Raw genomic sequence first — 15,485 nt, forward strand, 5'->3', positions numbered from 1 at the left:
ACACATAGCTAAAGATACATCTCCTATTGGTTTGCTTCTAATTGGAGAACCCTAACATACCACTTCAATCCAATGATCAAAGTTAACATCACCAGCAATAAACTGACGTGCACATCCTAATGTAATATAGTGAGAAGGCTACATTACTTATGTGGTAAAGCTGCCAAAAATTAATATCCCGAATCTAATCATGAGCAAACAACAGATAAACCCAAACAGCGGGACATTCTACAAAATAACTGGCCAGAACTCTTCAAACATGCCAGTGTTGAGAAAGACAAAAAGGAACGAGAATTGACTTCTGATCAAAGTGTGAGCCGTTTTCTCACCAAAGTATCAGCCTTTCAAGACAGAGACTGTCTTTTTAGCTCTGTACTGCCCACCCCCTTCCTTATGCCTGGCACACAGCAGACCAGCCAAGCTCCATGCCATTCCTTAGCCCTGTCTAGGATACCCTACCCCGGCTGGGACCTAATTCTGGGCCCTCTGGGGCTGAGCTGTCCCTTCCTGTCCTCAACGCCTGCCATGCTACAGCCCTACCACCAGAGTGCTCCCAGCTGGGCCTTAGAGACCCATTTGCTGTCCCCACAAAGCCCCTCTTCTCCCTTGGCGTCACAGCCTGCACTGCCCTGCCCCTTCCTGCAGGATGCTTTATGCCTCTTGCAGAGCTGGAGCTGCTGACCTGTCTCTTCTATGTTTGCCTCAGCTAAGACAGCCTTCCCAGCAGGATCTCAGGGCTGGTCCAGCTTCCCGGCAAAGCTTGGCCACTACAAGTGTGTTATCTAGTCTCTGACAGGAACGCCATCTTCCCGGGACACTGTCCTACATGCAAACTCTGCTCAGGACCAAAGGGGACCTCTTTGGCCATTTCTGTGTGTTTGAGGCCCCCTAATGACTGCTCCCTGCAGCTTCAGCTTGGGCCCAAGGGCCACATATAACGTTTGGCTCATTTGCAGAAGGGGCAAAGCACAAAACCCGCTTGGGCTCCAGGAGGACTTCCCTGGGCTGGTGCTGCCTGGGGACCTGGAGCACCTGGATGGCCTCTCCGCCCACTCACCAGCTACTGTTTCTCCCTAAACCTGTAAGAGGGAAGCTCACTCAGCATGAGGCTGAAAGAAAGGAGGACAGGTGTCAGTGGAACCAGGGCTCAGGTGGTGTGGAAAGAACGGGTAGCATGCAGCTGGAGCTCGCTGTGGGCTGCGGCATTGTGATGGCGGCTGTTTTCCGTGTCATCCTCGTGCATTTCCACCCATGAAGTTCCCTGGGGAGAGGCCAAGGGAAGGCCACATGCTAAGTGGTTTGAGCAAGGGAAAGGGTGTGGTTAAGGGCTCCAGCGCTCAAGGAGACAGGGGATCCCCCTGGGCAGAATGGTGGGGGTGGTGACTGGATAAACTGGGGAGGGATGAAACCTGTCTGGCTTGAAAGCCCACTCCCCACCTGCTGCCCCCTACTCTCAGCTCTCCTCAAGTTCTCTTTGCAGAATCTGAGTGTGGCCTCTGCAAGAAAGCTTCCAGGGTGACTCTAACACAGTCGCCTCCCCAGGACTCCCAGACTCTCTGTCAGGGACTGGGGAGAGCTTTTGCAGCACAACACTTTCAAGTTGCAGGACAAGTCTGCCAATTATCAAGGAACCTGTTTACAAGCAGAAATGTTTTTGCCTGTTGCAGTGATGGGGTGGGGGGTCATTGCTGCGGGGGTCGGGGGGGGGGTAGTCTGCCATCACTAGAAGTTCTGCAGGCTGGAAGGCCTCACTCCCAAGGTGGTGGGTAACTGAAGCACAGGGAGTTAAGTCCTGAGGGGGTGGTCCTGCCCACTCTCCCCACCCCCGGAAAAAGTGGGGAGATGGCTCTGCAGTGGTGGGAAGGCTGATTGCTTCCTGCTGGTGGGCGGGGGGAGTCGCTGCGGTGATGAGGACCCCTGCTTGGAGTGAGTGGTCACTGAGGGGGTCAGACAAGCTGAGGATGCCTGCAGGGCAGGGGAAGGTTCTGCAGCGAGGAAGGAGCACTTTGAAAAGGAATGGGGTGGCTTGCTGGGGCTTGGGGTCCAAGGGTAGCAGGGAGTTGGGGTTCGCTGCAGTGAGGCGGGAGGGTGACTGCAGAGACGGAAAGCCGAGCTCGGGCTGGCGCGGCGCGGGGCGGGGGCTGATACTGGGAAAGCTGTGGTCGCTGCAGTGTTGGGGGGCGGCAGGCTGAGCAGCTCGGGGGCATCTGCAGGCCGCCTCACTTCCTGAAGGACAGGAAGGGTGGGGCGTCGGCCCGTCTCGCTCGGATGGGGGGCTGTGCGGCGGCGGGGACGCGGTGCCTGCAGTGCGGTGCGGGTCTGGCTGGAACGGCCGGCGCTGGCGCGGAGGCGGTACCGCACACAAAGAGGGAGGGGGTTGGAAGACGGGGAGCACCAGCCCCGCCGCAGCGGCAGGCGGGGCCGAGGCGGGCCAGGGGGCGGCCTTTCCGAACGGGGGCGGGACCAGCATCCTCGGGGCCGACGCCCCTGCGCGGACAGAGAGCAGCCGCTGCGGGAGTCCGGAGCGGGAGCCCCGCAGGTGCCCAGACCGACTGCCCCCCGGGCGCAGAGGCGGCACCTCACCGCTGGTCCCGTCGCGGCGCCCAGAACTCCGCGGAGGACGCGGCGGTGAGGCCGGGGCTGCCTGCGGGACGGGACGACCCCGAGAGCCGGCCCGTCGCATCCCAGCCAGCTCGGCCGGCTCCGGGTGGGGAGGGGCGCCCCGGACGGACTCCCCCCGCCCTACACTTCTCCCGGCCTTGCCGCAAGGACCCCCTCCTTTCGCTTCCCGACCTCGTTCTCCCCCACCCAGCCCCCTACCCCACTCCTGCTGCAGTCTCTCTCCGCATCCAGGTCAGTTAAGGCGCCGGAGAGAGAGACGGGGGGCAGCCCTCCGGCTCCCCATCCCGCCTCGCCCCTGCTGTCCCTGGCTGGGCTGGGGGCACCCAGCAGGATCCTCGCCCTTTAAACCCTTGCTCCCTACCCAGAGCATCTTCCCTCTCCCCACCCGCGCCACTTCCGACAGCTGGCAGCCGCGGGGAGCCCTGGGGGGCCGGCAGGTACCGGCGGCGGGGCGGCTGGGAGCGGGGGATGGAACAGCTGTGACACCCCCCTCCGCCCCTAGAGGAGCCGCCGGCGGGACTGCTCGGCGCCCCGAGCGCTGGTTAATCATTAACCCTCCGCGCCCCGGTTCCGCGCTGCCCGGAGCTGCGCTCGCCCGGCTTCCCAGGTAACGGGCGAGGGTGCGGGTCTCGCTCCCTGCCTCCTTCCGCCCTCCCCTCTGCACCCTCGGCCGCCCCTCCCTGCAGGCCCCGCGCTCTTGCCCGAGTTAGGAAGCGGCGGGCTTTCCCGAGCGCGGTGGGTCCGCGCGCCCCTCACCGGGCGCCCTCCCCAGGCACCATGCCAGGCCTGTACTGCCCCTCCAACTGGACGCCGCTGCCCCTCACCGACTCCTGGGTCCGGGCCTGCGCCAACGGCCCCTGCCTGAGCCTGCGGGCCCGGCTCACCTACCGCAACCCGCAGCCGCAACCGGTGGACGGTGAGGCCGGGAGGGGCGCGGGACGGTGGGGCGCGGGCGCCACGCGAGATCCGACGCCGCCTGTGCCCCCACCCAGGTGTGTTCGTGTACCCGCTGGCCGAGGCCGAGGTGGTGTCGGGCTTTGAGGCGGAGGCGGCCGGACAGCGCGTCTCCTTCCAGCTGCAGAGCCGGCGTCGCTCGCAGGCGGCTTGCTGCCGCGCGCTGGGGCCCGCGCTGGGGGCCTCGACGCCCCGCCGCTGCGCGCAGGGTGAGTCCCCGGAACCCCGGCCCCGCCCCCCCAACCCGCCGAACTGTCCCGCTCTGCGTCCGCCCCACCTCCTGCCCCCCCCAGCCCTGAATTTTTTTTTTTTAATTCATTGATTCATCCCTTTATCCAACAGCTGTGGTTTGGGCACCTGACGTGCGCCAGGTGCTGGGGGGCTGTGACCCAGGCCTGACCCACGGTTTTCAGCCAGGGAGACAGACACAGCAGGCGTCACACATCTGTTTCCCCCGCCGGAGCAACAGCTCCTGAGCCTGGGGCAGGGTGGTGGTCATGTCCACGTCCCAGCATCTTGTACCGCAGAGGGGTTCAGTGAGCGCTGGGTGAGAGGGAAGCCCACCCTGTGTTAGGTTCCACGGCTTGCACTCCATTCTTTTCTTGACTTTGTGTACTTCCCTTGGATTTCTGCGCATGGGATTTACCGTCCGAGTGAAAAGAGGGACCGAATCCAGTGGTGCTGAGAGTTGGCATAAGCCCAGCAGGTAGTTAGAAGCCAGAGTGAGGAATGTTCCAGAAGGAAGTGGAGCCAGCATTTGACTGAAAGGAAGGAGGAGGCGGTGAGGTGGAGGAGAGGGGGAAGGCACCAGGCGAGGGCAGCGGGCGGGTGTAAGCCGTAAGCGAAGGTTTGGAATAAGTTGTCCTGGGTGATGTAGTAAAACACCTGGTGTGTGTAGAGATTGATTGACACTTGGCAAAGCCCAGTCACTGGTGCGCCTTGTCCGAGTCCTGAGGTCTGAATGTGATTGTTGTTCTCCTCCCTCTTATAGGTGATGAAAAATAACAGCAATGGTCTCTTACATGTTAGATGCTTTGCACATATTATTTCATTTATTCCTTGACCTTTGAGATATAGTTATTATGGCCCCCACATGGTGGAAACTGAGGCCCCTCAAAACAAGAGAGTTACCAACAGACAGAGTTAGAAGCCACAGAGCCAAGACTCACACTGTGCTCTCTCCACACCATGTGGCAGCAAGCTTTCTTCCTTCTTTTCCTCCCATCTCCACCCCCCCTTCATTTATTCAGCAAGCGATTCTCAAAAGAATGGATAAGTGATGATTGTGGGAATGTGAGGTGACATAGGGCTGTAAAGATAGTCTGGGGCCAGACCATGGAAGGCCTTAACTGTCACGGCATACACCTGGCCATTTTTCCTGTAGCAACTGTGGTGACTCCACACACACCCCCCTCAGTCCCCAAATAGAACTATGATCTAAGTAAAATCTTGTACTTGATATGCAAATACAGCTTTATGTTCTCTAGCCAGCTTCCAAGCAGATTACTGCTCCTGAACTCCTCTTGGGTAGAAAATCCTGGAGCCACTCCCAGTGGGCAGTCGGGAACTCCTTACTATTCATGAGCAAGGGGTTTGTGGGTCCCAGGCTACAGGAAGTGTCAGTCCACCAAGATGGTCCTTTAGGAAGATGATGTCCAAAGGTTGAATAGACAGGGGCAGAGGCCCAGAGGGCATGGGTCCCCCAGAATCTGGGCATCATGTGAATATGCCCTGTCCTCCTCAGCTTCCATTAGCAGTGCTGTCACTGCTCCCTTCCTGAGGACAGCCAGACCCTTTTACCATCCATCTACCTCTTTCTACTGTCCTTCGTCCCATGCCTCCATCCTGTATCACCAATGCACTAGCCCCGTGGTCGGCAAACCGCGGCTCGCGAGCCACATGCGGCTCTTTGGCCCCTCGAGTGTGGCTCTTCCACAAAATACCACATGCGGGCGCGCACATACAGTGCAATTGAAACTTCGTGGCCCATGCGCAGAAGTCGGTATTTTGTGGAAGAGCCACACTCAAGGGGCCAAAGAGCCGCATGTGGCTTGCTAGCAGCAGCTTGCCAACCACTGCACTAGCCCATTGTCTCTCCAGTACCCCTTGCCCAGGCTCCCCTGACTCAGTGTCTGCACCCACCCCTACCTTCCCTCATCCTCTTCTGCTTCCAGCTCCCTCTGACCCCTTTTCTCACTCATCATAGGTCATCTTGTCTTGGATCTGGCCCAGGCCCGGTCCACACTGGTGCTGCCCACCGGCCTCATCACCCCGGCCGGCACCATGACAGTGACCCTGTGCAGCAGCCGGGAACTGCCCTCAAGGCCTGATGGGGTGCTGCATGTGGCTCTGCCCTCCGTGCTCACCCCACTGGCCCCGCCAGGTCCGCCGGGCCCCCCCAGACCTCCGGGGCTCTGTGACGACAGGTTGGGCCTATGGTGATTCTCTTCGTCCCTCCCTCAGCTTCTCTGGGTCTAGTGCGGGTGAGGGGGCTTTGGCAGGGTGCCCCTGGGCAATGGGCAGGGTGGAGACAGGCTGGGGCCAGTCAGCCAGAGGGGCTAGGGGCCTTGGTAGTGGCCAAGTGACCCTCCTCGTGCTCCCTTCCAGCCCTACCAGCTGCTTTGGGGTGGGCAGCCCTCAGGAGGAAGGTCTGGCCTGGGAAGAGCCAGCTGCCCCTCCGGACGTGTTCTTAGGCCCTGCCCGCTGCCCTGCCCCATACACCTTCTCCTTCGAGATGCTGGTGACTGGGCCATGCCTGCTGGCAGGTGGGTGCCCCTCTCAGCATAGCTGACTGGGAAATAATTCAAGGCTCAGGGATGGGAGGAACACAGAACAAAAAGGAGAGAGGGACCTAAGACGTAGGAACCTCGTCTCACAGTGCGAGCATCCTCTGGACACTACTATGCAAGCCCCCCCCCCCCCGATTTGTCAGTGTCATTTATTTACCTACCACCCCACTCACCCGTGGGAAGAGAGAGGCTGACTGAGGCCAATACAAGAAGTGGGGGAGGGTGCTAAATCAGCAGTTGGGTTGACCAGCCAGGAACAGAGCTGGGACTCTGCCTCCCAAACCATGAAACCATGCAACCCCCCTCTTGTCCATTGGAGCCTATGGCCAGGTTCTGAGAGCTGAGCTTAATCAGTTGTGATTCTTGGGCCCTCCTTTCCCCCCCAGCCCCCATGGTCTGGGAAGGTGGTGTTTATGCTCTTAGTGCTGACTTGGGGTGGAGCGATCATCACCCCTCCCTGCCTCTATGTCCCTCAGGCCTAGAGAGCCCCTCTCATGTTCTACGGGCAGATGCCCCACCTCACGCCAGCTCTGCAGCCACCATCTGTGTCACACTGGCAGAAGGCCACCGCTGTGACCGGGCCCTGGAGATCCTGCTGCACCCCAGTGGTGAGGGAATGGGGCACACAGTGGGCCGGCCCTGACCAACTCCGGGGCCACCTCAGTAGCATTTTTCAAGCATAGATTTCTGGTCCCCTAGCCAGTTGGACCAAGTCATCTGTAAGGGTGGGCCTGGTGGTGTAGGGAGGCTGGACCTACAGGGTCCTCCCTGGACAGCAGAACTGGGCAGTTAGGGTCCAGAAACAGGGATTCCCCTGACAGAGCTGTGTCCCCTCCTCCCCAGAGCCCCACCAGCCGCACCTGATGCTGGAGGCCGGCAGCCTGAGTTCAGCAGAATATGAGGCCCGAGTGAGGGCCCGCCGGGATTTCCAGAGGCTACAGCGAAGACACAGTGACGGGGACCGGCAGGTATAGCTGCCGGGGGGCCCGCCTTGGTCCCTGGCCTGGCTGCTGGGTGCCTTTGTGCGTGAGGGACAGGCGAGCAGACTCATGTTGGGATGAGTAGGGGGCTCTGCTCACAGTAAGAACTCTCAGTCCCGCCACCACCATCCCAAAGGGCTGGTGAGCATTGTCTCCGGAGGGCCCATACAAGCCTCCCTGGACTGTGTCTCAGAGAACGGGGGCTCAATCTGCCGTAGGCAGAGGACAGCCACCTGCCTCTGCCCTGGCCTTTATTCATGTGACCACAAAAAGGTGACTCATTGGGTGGATTAGACAGAAAAAGGCCCGAGGGCCGGGTCCCGCTGCCAGTCCAGGTGGGAGTTGCACTAAGCCCGGCCCGGCGTGACTCTGGGCTCCCATCTTCAGGTGTGGTTCCTGCAGCGACGCTTCCACAAGGATATCCTGCTGAACCCTGTGCTGATGCTGAGCTTCTGCCCGGACCTGAGCTCCAAGCCTGGACACCTGGGCACAGCGACACGGGAGCTCCTCTTCCTGCTGGATGGCAGCTCTGTAGCACACAAGGCCTGTGGGGGGCACGGCGGGGCAGGCCTGGGGCAGTAGGTCTGAGGTGGGCTGCAGCGCGCACACACACACACACACACACTCAGAGGTGTCTCTCCCAGATCCCAAGAGCCTATCTCATACATAAAGTTGGATTGTCACCTAATCTCAAAGCCAAGTGTCATACACACCTGCAGAGTCACAGACACAAATGTCTCCCTAACACTCTCCATCCTCACTCACAGTCTTTCTCACCCAGTCTCTCACACACAGGGCCTCTCCCAGATCCTCATCCAGGCCCTCATTTTATACACAACCTGCAGAGGCAGGTCATCTGTGTCCCTTTCTCTCCACCAGTGCCCAGGGCCTGCCTCACACCGTCCTCTCTGCCCCTCCCCAGGATGCCCTTGTCTTGGCCGTGAAGTCACTCCCGTCCCAGACTCTCATCAACCTGGCCACGTTTGGCACGGCAGTGCAGCCCCTCTTCCCCGAGAGCAGGCTTTGCAGTGATGTGAGTGTGGTCCAGGAATTTGGGGGCCTAGTGGAGATGCTCAGCTCAGCGCACCCAGCCTGTGCCTTCTCTATGCAGGACACTGTGAAGCTCATCTGTGAGAGTGTTGAGACCCTGCAGGCTGCGGGAGGTCCCCCAGATGTGCTGGCTGCGCTGGACTGGGCCATGAGGCAGCCCCAGCACAGGGCCCACCCTCGGCAGCTGTTCCTGCTCACTGCGGCCTCGCCCGTGGCCGCCACTACCCACCAAACCCTGGAGCTCATGAGGTGGCACAGGGGGGCAGCCAGGTACGAGGTGGGCAGAGACAGGTGACTGAGATGCACCCCCTCAGAGGCTCTGAAGGTCACACTGCCTCCCTCCTTCCTCAGGTGCTTCTCCTTTGGGCTCGGGCCTGCCTGCCACCAGCTGCTCCAGGGTCTGTCGGCCCTCAGCAGGGGCCGGGCCTACTTCCTGAGGCCTGGGGAGAGGCTGCAGCCCCTGGTGAGCTTGAGCCTGGGCCCTGTTCCCTACTCCCCAAGTCCTTCTCCCAAGTGACACTGAGGCTGAAGCAGACCCAGTCCCGTTGTGGGGTCTCCTGGCTTCTCCCCCACTCCAATCCCTATTCTCCCTTGAGATGCCAATCAGGGGAGGAGCTACAGGTGTTGCTGTGGGATGCTTCAGGGGGCTAAAGGTGAGGGGAGCACAGCTTCTGACCACCCCCCAAATATTCTCAGTTGTGTCCTGGTACTGAGCCGTAGCCTCAATAAGCCTTTTCTCGTTCACATGGTAGAGCTCAGGCCAAGAGACAGACCAAGCCCTGAGGCCTGAGCGCTCAGTCCCCTTGCTTGTTCCTGCCCCCATTCCTTCCCCTGACCCCAGCCTGACCCTGCTCGCCTCAACCAGAGACCAGGCAGATGGGAAGGGCAGCCTTCCTGCTGTCAGCTGAGTGGCACCTCTCTCTCCCCCGTGGCCGCTCCTCACAGCTGGTGCGGGCTCTGCGCAAGGCACTGGAGCCGGCTTTGAGCGACGTCTCTGTGGACTGGTTTGTGCCAGACTCGGTGGAGGCCCTGCTGACTCCCCGGGAGATCCCAGCACTCTACCCTGGGGACCAGCTGCTCGGTTACTGCTCACTCTTCAGGGTGGATGGCTTCCGGCCTCACCCCCCTGGGGTAGGCCTGGGCTGGGGTGCGGGCAGTGGGCCTGGGATGGCTGAAGCCCTTGCATCCCTTCCAAACCCTTCCTCCATTTCCCATGCCTCTCTGCCAACTCTCCTACCACCCCCAGGCCTCCTCAGAGACCACACTGGGCCCTCCAAGGTGACTGCCACCTGCCTCCTCTTGAGTCTTCCACTGAGTTGTCCTGTAAAGTGTAGCCCTGGGCTTTTACCACAGGTCACTAAGCCACACAGACACAGAGAACAGCTCCAGCATTTGCTATGAGGTTTTTGTCAAAATTTGCTCACTCCTTCCCTCAGTGCCCTACAGAAGGCACCATCTGATTATTTCCTGTAACATTCAGGGACAGGCGCAGCACAGTCTAGATCAGTGGTTCTCAACCTGGGCTGCACATTAGAATCACCTGGGAATCTTTTTTTTTTAATCCTGATTTCTGGGCCTCGTCCTCCGGAAATTCTGTTTCTTTGTTATGGGGTGAGGCCACAACATTAGTAACAAAGAAACAGAATTTCCGGAGGATGAGGCCCAGAAATCAGGATTTTAAAAAGATTCCCAGGTGATTCTAATGTGCAGCCAAGATTGCGAACCACTGGTCTAGATGAAATCTCAGATCCCAACTCTGCCAGGTACTAGCCATTTGATTTGGGGCAAGTCACTTCACCTCTCTGAAGACCATTTCCTCGAACGGGTTTTTTTTCATAGGGTTGTTGTAATTCGAGGTCATAATACTAGTATACACGCTCTTGGTAGAATACTTGACACATCGGAGTTAGAGATGTGGTAGTTATTTTTATTATGAAAAGCTTTCTCTCTTTGGAAGAACTAAGCATGCTTCTCCCTTTTTGATAATGGACTGTTTGCCTTTTTGCCTGGTTGCCAGGAAGCTCAGGGCCAGACCTGAAGCTCAGCCACAGAAGCTCTATTAACCCCGTGGTTAGCATGGATGCTTCCTCTTCCTGAGTACTGGGCTTTCATTTCTGGTTTATTAACTTCATTGCCTCTTGCCGTTAGCCATCTTTGATCCTGTTTGGAAAGAGGTAGCATAGAGCTACAATCTGGCTTTCCCCCAATGACTATTCCTCTCTAGGGCCAAGAGCCTGGCTGGCAGAGCTTGGGCGGCTCCATGTTCCCATCCCCAGAGGAGGTGCCTTCTGCCACCAGCGCTGGCACTGAGCCCACTGGCACCTCGGAGCCACTGGGAACAGGCACTGTGCCAGGAGAGCTGTCCAGTCCATGGGCTGCTGGAGACTCAGAGCAGAGTGAGTGCTGGGTGTATGTGTGTGGCTGTGCTGGAAGAATGGGCAAGGGGAGGGGCCAGGGCTGGGTCCATTCTCCTGCCTCCATTAGGTACTGATGCTCTGACAGACCCAGTCACGGACCCTGGACCGAACCCCTCTTCTGACACAGCCATATGGCGTCGCATCTTCCAGTCCTCGTACATCCGGGAGCAGTATGTGCTCACTCACTGCTCTGCCAGCCCGGAGCCAGGCCCAGGCTCCGCAGGCAGCAGCGAGTCCCCTGGCTCCCAGGGCCCTGGCTCCCCCGAGGGCAGTGTTCCCCTGGATCCCCCCTCGCAGCAGGGCTGCCGCAGCCTGGCCTGGGGAGAGCCTGCGGGTTCCCGCTCCTGCCCCCTGCCTCCACCCCCACTGGCACCAGTCAAGGTGAGATTCAATCCACATCCATTTACCATACATCCAGCAACACTTCTCGGCCATCTGCTGTATGCCATACATGGTGCGGTGGTTACATTAAGTCTAGCTGAAGAGCTGGGTGGGCAAATCTATCATGATGCCATGCAACATACAGGGATGAGCACAGGGACATGGTGCTATGGAGTTCAGGTGACTAAGCCTGTCTCAGGGAGTTGGGAAAGCAAGAGCCTATCTGGAAAAATAAGTAGAAGTGAGCCAGGCAAAGAGGGACACGGCCTGAACAAAAACAAAGGCAAGTAACCTCCAGTGAGAAATAGTGTGTAGAGTGACATGGCTGGGAGGGGGCCGGGGGCCATGGGAGCCTGGCCTTTTTCCTAACCGCCACTCAGGGTTTCAGACAAAGGGACATGTGGCCAGTTGTGTGTGTATGTACGATGGCCAGGAGCTCTGCATTCCTTGGCCAATGGATCCCCCTTGTCCGTGCAGACTGGGGCCTTGAGTGCTGAGGTGCTGAACCGTCGACACAGAGCGGCTCTGGCTGGCCGAAGCCTCTCGTCACCCCCCGGCCAGGCGAACCCAGTCCCTGGCCGTCCCCGGCACCCCTCTCTGGGTGCAGCACCGGATGGGCCAGGCCCTGAGTCGGGGCAGCAGCTGGGACAAGGCCTGGATGACTCAGGTAAAGGTTGGATGGCGAGTTGGATTCTGACACCAAGGAGGCCTTGGGAAGGTGGAGCCAGGGCACCACACCGCCTGTCCCTGCCATTGTCTCCTCAGGAAACCTGCTCTCCCCAGCGCCCATGGACTGGGACATGCTGATGGAACCACCCTTCTTGTTCACAGCTGTCCCCCCTGATGGGGAATCCGCACCCCCAGCAGTGCCACTGCCTCCGCAGGCTCCACGCTGCCACGTGGTGATCCGGGCCCTGTGTGGGGAGCAGCCTATGTGCTGGGAGGTGGGTGTTGGGCTGGAGACACTCTGGGGGCCTGGGGACGATGGCTCCCTGCCTCCATCACCCCACGAGAGAGAAGGTGCTTGGGACCAAGCACTCCACCGGCTGACAGCAGCTTCTGTGGTCCGGGACAATGAGCAGCTGGCTCTCCGAGGGGCTGAGACCATGGCTGACTGGGGTGAGTTGCTGGTGGGCCCAAGGGGCCTGTATGGGGCAGAGGTATGGGTCTGTTTGGTCACTCTCTATACCCCACCTTGCACATCAACAGTTTGAGATGGCTCATCCACATTGACGAGGGGAAAAATTAAGCAGGGCAATGGGAAAAAAAGGGTAACAGGAAGGAGAGAATGAGGTTTTATTAAAGACGAGAGGCCTGGTGCATGAAACTCATGCACTGGGGAAGTGGGGGGTGGGTCCCCCAGTCCGGCCTGCACCCTCTCGCAGACTGGGAGCCCTTGGGGGATCTCCGACTGCCTCAGAGGCAGGAGAGGCTCCTGCCACCGCCTCTGCGCTCGCCAGCCATGAGCCCAGCTTCTGGCTGAGTGGTGCTTCCCCTGTGGGAGCACACTGACCACCAGGGGCAGCTCCCGCATTGAGCGTCTGCCCCCTGGTAGTCAGTGTGCATCATAGCGACTGGTCGTTTTGCTGTTTGGTTGATTCGCATATTAGCCTTTTATGCCTGTGGGATTGAGCCAAAACCAGCTCTCTGACGTCCCCCAAGGGGTACCAGATTGCGAGAGGGCACAGGCCAGGCCGAGGGACCCCACTGGTGCACGATTGGGGCTGGGGAGGGGCATGGGAGGCTGCCAGCCAGGGAGGGACCACGGGAGGACTCCAGGGCATGTCCGGCCTGTCTTGCTCAGGCCTGATTGGCTGGACCCCAGCAGCAAGCCAACCTACGGGTCAGAGCATCTGGCCCCTGGTGGTCAGTGCACGTCATAGCGAGTAGTTGAGCGGCCTTAGCATATCATTAGCATATTGATTGGTTGAATGGATGACTGGACACTTAGCATATTAGGCTTTTATTATATAGGATGCACACCATAAGGTTATGTGCCTTTGCAAGTATGTGACCCAAAATTGGCAAGCTTCTTAGCAGCCAATAGAGGGAAATGAGATCTTGTAAGGATTTCTAGGGCCCATAACATAAAAACAAATGTCACTCAGGAAGACTGTTAAAACCAAATAAAGTTAAAATTTCAGTTCCTCAGTTACACTAGCTACATTTCAAGTGCTTAATGGGTACACATAACTAGTGGCTACCATATTGAATCATATAAATATAGAACATTTCCTTCCTCACAGGAAGTTCTATTGGACAGTGCTGAAATGAGCGGATGGAAAAGGCACTGGTCCATGCTTCCTGAGTGGTGTCCAGAATGTTGAATTTCTGGGTGGCCAAGAGGCCTAGCCCTGCTATGGATTAAGGCAGTGGTTCTCAACCTGTCGGTTGCGACCCCTTTGGCAGTTGAACAACCCTTTCACAGGAGTTGCCTAAGACCATCCTGAATATCAGATATTTACATTACAATTCATAACAGTAGCAACATTACAGTTATGAAGTAGCAATGAAAATAATTTTATGGTTGGCTCACAACATGAGGAACTGTATTTAAAGGGCCAGAAGGCCCTAGCCGGTTTGGCTCAGTGGATAGAGCGTTGGCCTGTGGACTGAAGGGTCCCAGGTTCGATTCCGGTCAAGGGCATGTACCTTGGTTGTGGGCACATCCCCAGTGAGGAGTGTGCAGGAGGCAGCTGATCGGTGTTTCTCATAGATGTTTCTAGCTCTCTATCCCTCCCCCTTCCTCTCTGTAAAAAATCAATAAAATATATTTTTAAAAAAATAAGGGGCCAGAAGGTTGAGAACCACTGGATTAAGGGTTCAGCTTCACCACTTCTTGCCACAGTTGGAGAGTTCAAGCTGGTCCTGATCCTGAGAAACTCTACTCTGTTCAAAAGTGCACAGAGAAGCTATGGGAACACTGACTTTTTTTTTCTGTGAAGCCCTAAGTAGAGGGTGGATGGTGGGAGTGCACCCCCTCCTGGTCAGCAAACTGCTCCTTGGTTTCACAGGCCACGCCCGGAGATCCTGGCTCCGAGCCCTTCAGACAAGCAAGGTCAGCTCTGCCCCTTCCCGCTTCACCTGTCCTGTAGCTGTGGACGCTACCACTAGGGAGGTCCTGCCCTCAGTGCTGCAGGTGCGGAGCTCAGGTAGAGTCCCTCCCAAGTGACGTCTCAGGTGCTGGCCCTCGCCTCACTGGCCACACGCCCAGACAAACCTCAGCCCCATCTTCTGTGCCCCTGCAGAGCCAGTAGAGCCCCCAGGCACCCCTCCCGCCTCTCAGGGCCACCTAGATGCAGCTCTGCCCACAGTTGTCCACTGTAAAGGTAACACTCAACTCTGGGCAAATGGCAGGGAGCGCCCGAGCTTAGGGGTCACCACTGGCACTGACTGGCTCCATTGCAGCCCTTCAGGGAGGCTCTCTGGCAAGTGGCTCACATCCAGACCAGAAGGACAACTCCAAGTCTGCTTTGGAGGATCCTGCAGCCCCTACCCGAGGTCCTCATACCGTGTCCCCTCAGCCGCCTCTGAAGCTCAGCCTGGGCCATCGGAAGTCCAGAGGCCCAGACAGCCGTAGACTCTGCAGCCCCAACACAGGCCAGGCCAGTGACGGCAACAGTGAAGGCAGCAACCATGACTACTTGCCCTTGGTGAGGACTCGGGAGGTGGAGGGTGGTGTTGCCAGGGCCAGGCACTGTCTCAGCTCACTCCTCCCCCCACCTCCTCTCTCCTCAGGTGCGACTGCAGGAGGCACCTGGCTCCTTCCGCCTGGATGCACCCTTCTGCACTGCGGTGCACATCCCACAGGAGCGCCTGTGCCGCGCCTCACCCTTCGCCGTGCACCGTGCCAGCCTTAGCCCCACCTCAGCTTCGTCTCCCTGGGCACTTCTTGGCCCTGGTGTCAGCCAGGGAGACAGTGCCACGGCCTCCTGCAGCCCGACCCCCAGCTCAGGCTCCGAGGGTCCAGGCCAGGTGGACAGTGGGCAGGGTTCAGACACTGAGGCCTCAGAGGGGGCAGAAGGGCCGAGTGGGGCCGACCTGCGGGGCCGGACCTGGGCCACAGCAGTGGCACTTGCGTGGCTGGAGCACCGCTGTGCCGCTGCCTTCGGCGAGTGGGAACTGGCAGCGGCTAAGGCGGACTGTTGGCTGCGGGCACAGCACTTGCCCGATGGCCTTGACTTGGCCGCGCTCAAGGCTGCAGCCCGGGGTCTTTTCCTGCTGCTGCGTCACTGGGACCAGAACCTGCAGCTACACCTGCTGTGTTACAGCCCGGCGAACATGTGAAGCTG

The 15,485-nt window shown here is 58.8% G+C and overlaps 1 protein-coding gene across 2 annotated transcripts; it reads left to right on the top strand.

Annotated features, from left to right (window-relative positions):
* The first annotated feature begins 2,483 nt into the window (after window positions 1-2,483).
* VWA5B2 (von Willebrand factor A domain containing 5B2) lies at window positions 2,484-15,480 on the top strand. 2 transcript variants are annotated; one of them, XM_059687189.1, is made up of 19 exons: window positions 2,484-3,538; window positions 3,615-3,785; window positions 5,783-6,014; window positions 6,184-6,341; window positions 6,842-6,973; window positions 7,209-7,333; window positions 7,733-7,888; window positions 8,268-8,378; window positions 8,457-8,665; window positions 8,747-8,858; window positions 9,341-9,526; window positions 10,620-10,791; window positions 10,880-11,193; window positions 11,671-11,860; window positions 11,959-12,312; window positions 14,208-14,345; window positions 14,442-14,522; window positions 14,602-14,846; window positions 14,932-15,480. In XM_059687189.1, exons 1-19 carry the CDS (start codon window positions 3,400-3,402, stop codon window positions 15,478-15,480), a joined length of 3,774 nt encoding a protein of 1,257 aa, XP_059543172.1. In that variant the 5' UTR covers window positions 2,484-3,399. The 2 variants fall into 2 exon arrangements, with proteins under 2 accessions (XP_059543172.1, XP_059543173.1); XM_059687190.1 differs by having other exon boundaries at window positions 5,783-6,002.
* Window positions 15,481-15,485: the final 5 nt, after the last annotated feature.

Source organism: Myotis daubentonii, chromosome 3 (assembly GCF_963259705.1).
Source record: "Myotis daubentonii chromosome 3, mMyoDau2.1, whole genome shotgun sequence".
NCBI classification, from domain to species: domain Eukaryota; kingdom Metazoa; phylum Chordata; class Mammalia; order Chiroptera; family Vespertilionidae; genus Myotis; species Myotis daubentonii.

Excerpts from the sequence above, each read along its gene's own strand:
- VWA5B2 (XM_059687189.1), top strand. The coding sequence starts at position 3,400 with ATGCCAGGCCTGTACTGCCCCTCCAACTGGACGCCGCTGCCCCTCACC. Across the intron at positions 9,527-10,619 it reads TCCGGCCTCACCCCCCTGGG|GGCCAAGAGCCTGGCTGGCA; the intron begins GTAGGCCTGGGC and ends ATTCCTCTCTAG. Across the intron at positions 14,847-14,931 it reads ACCATGACTACTTGCCCTTG|GTGCGACTGCAGGAGGCACC; the intron begins GTGAGGACTCGG and ends CTCTCTCCTCAG.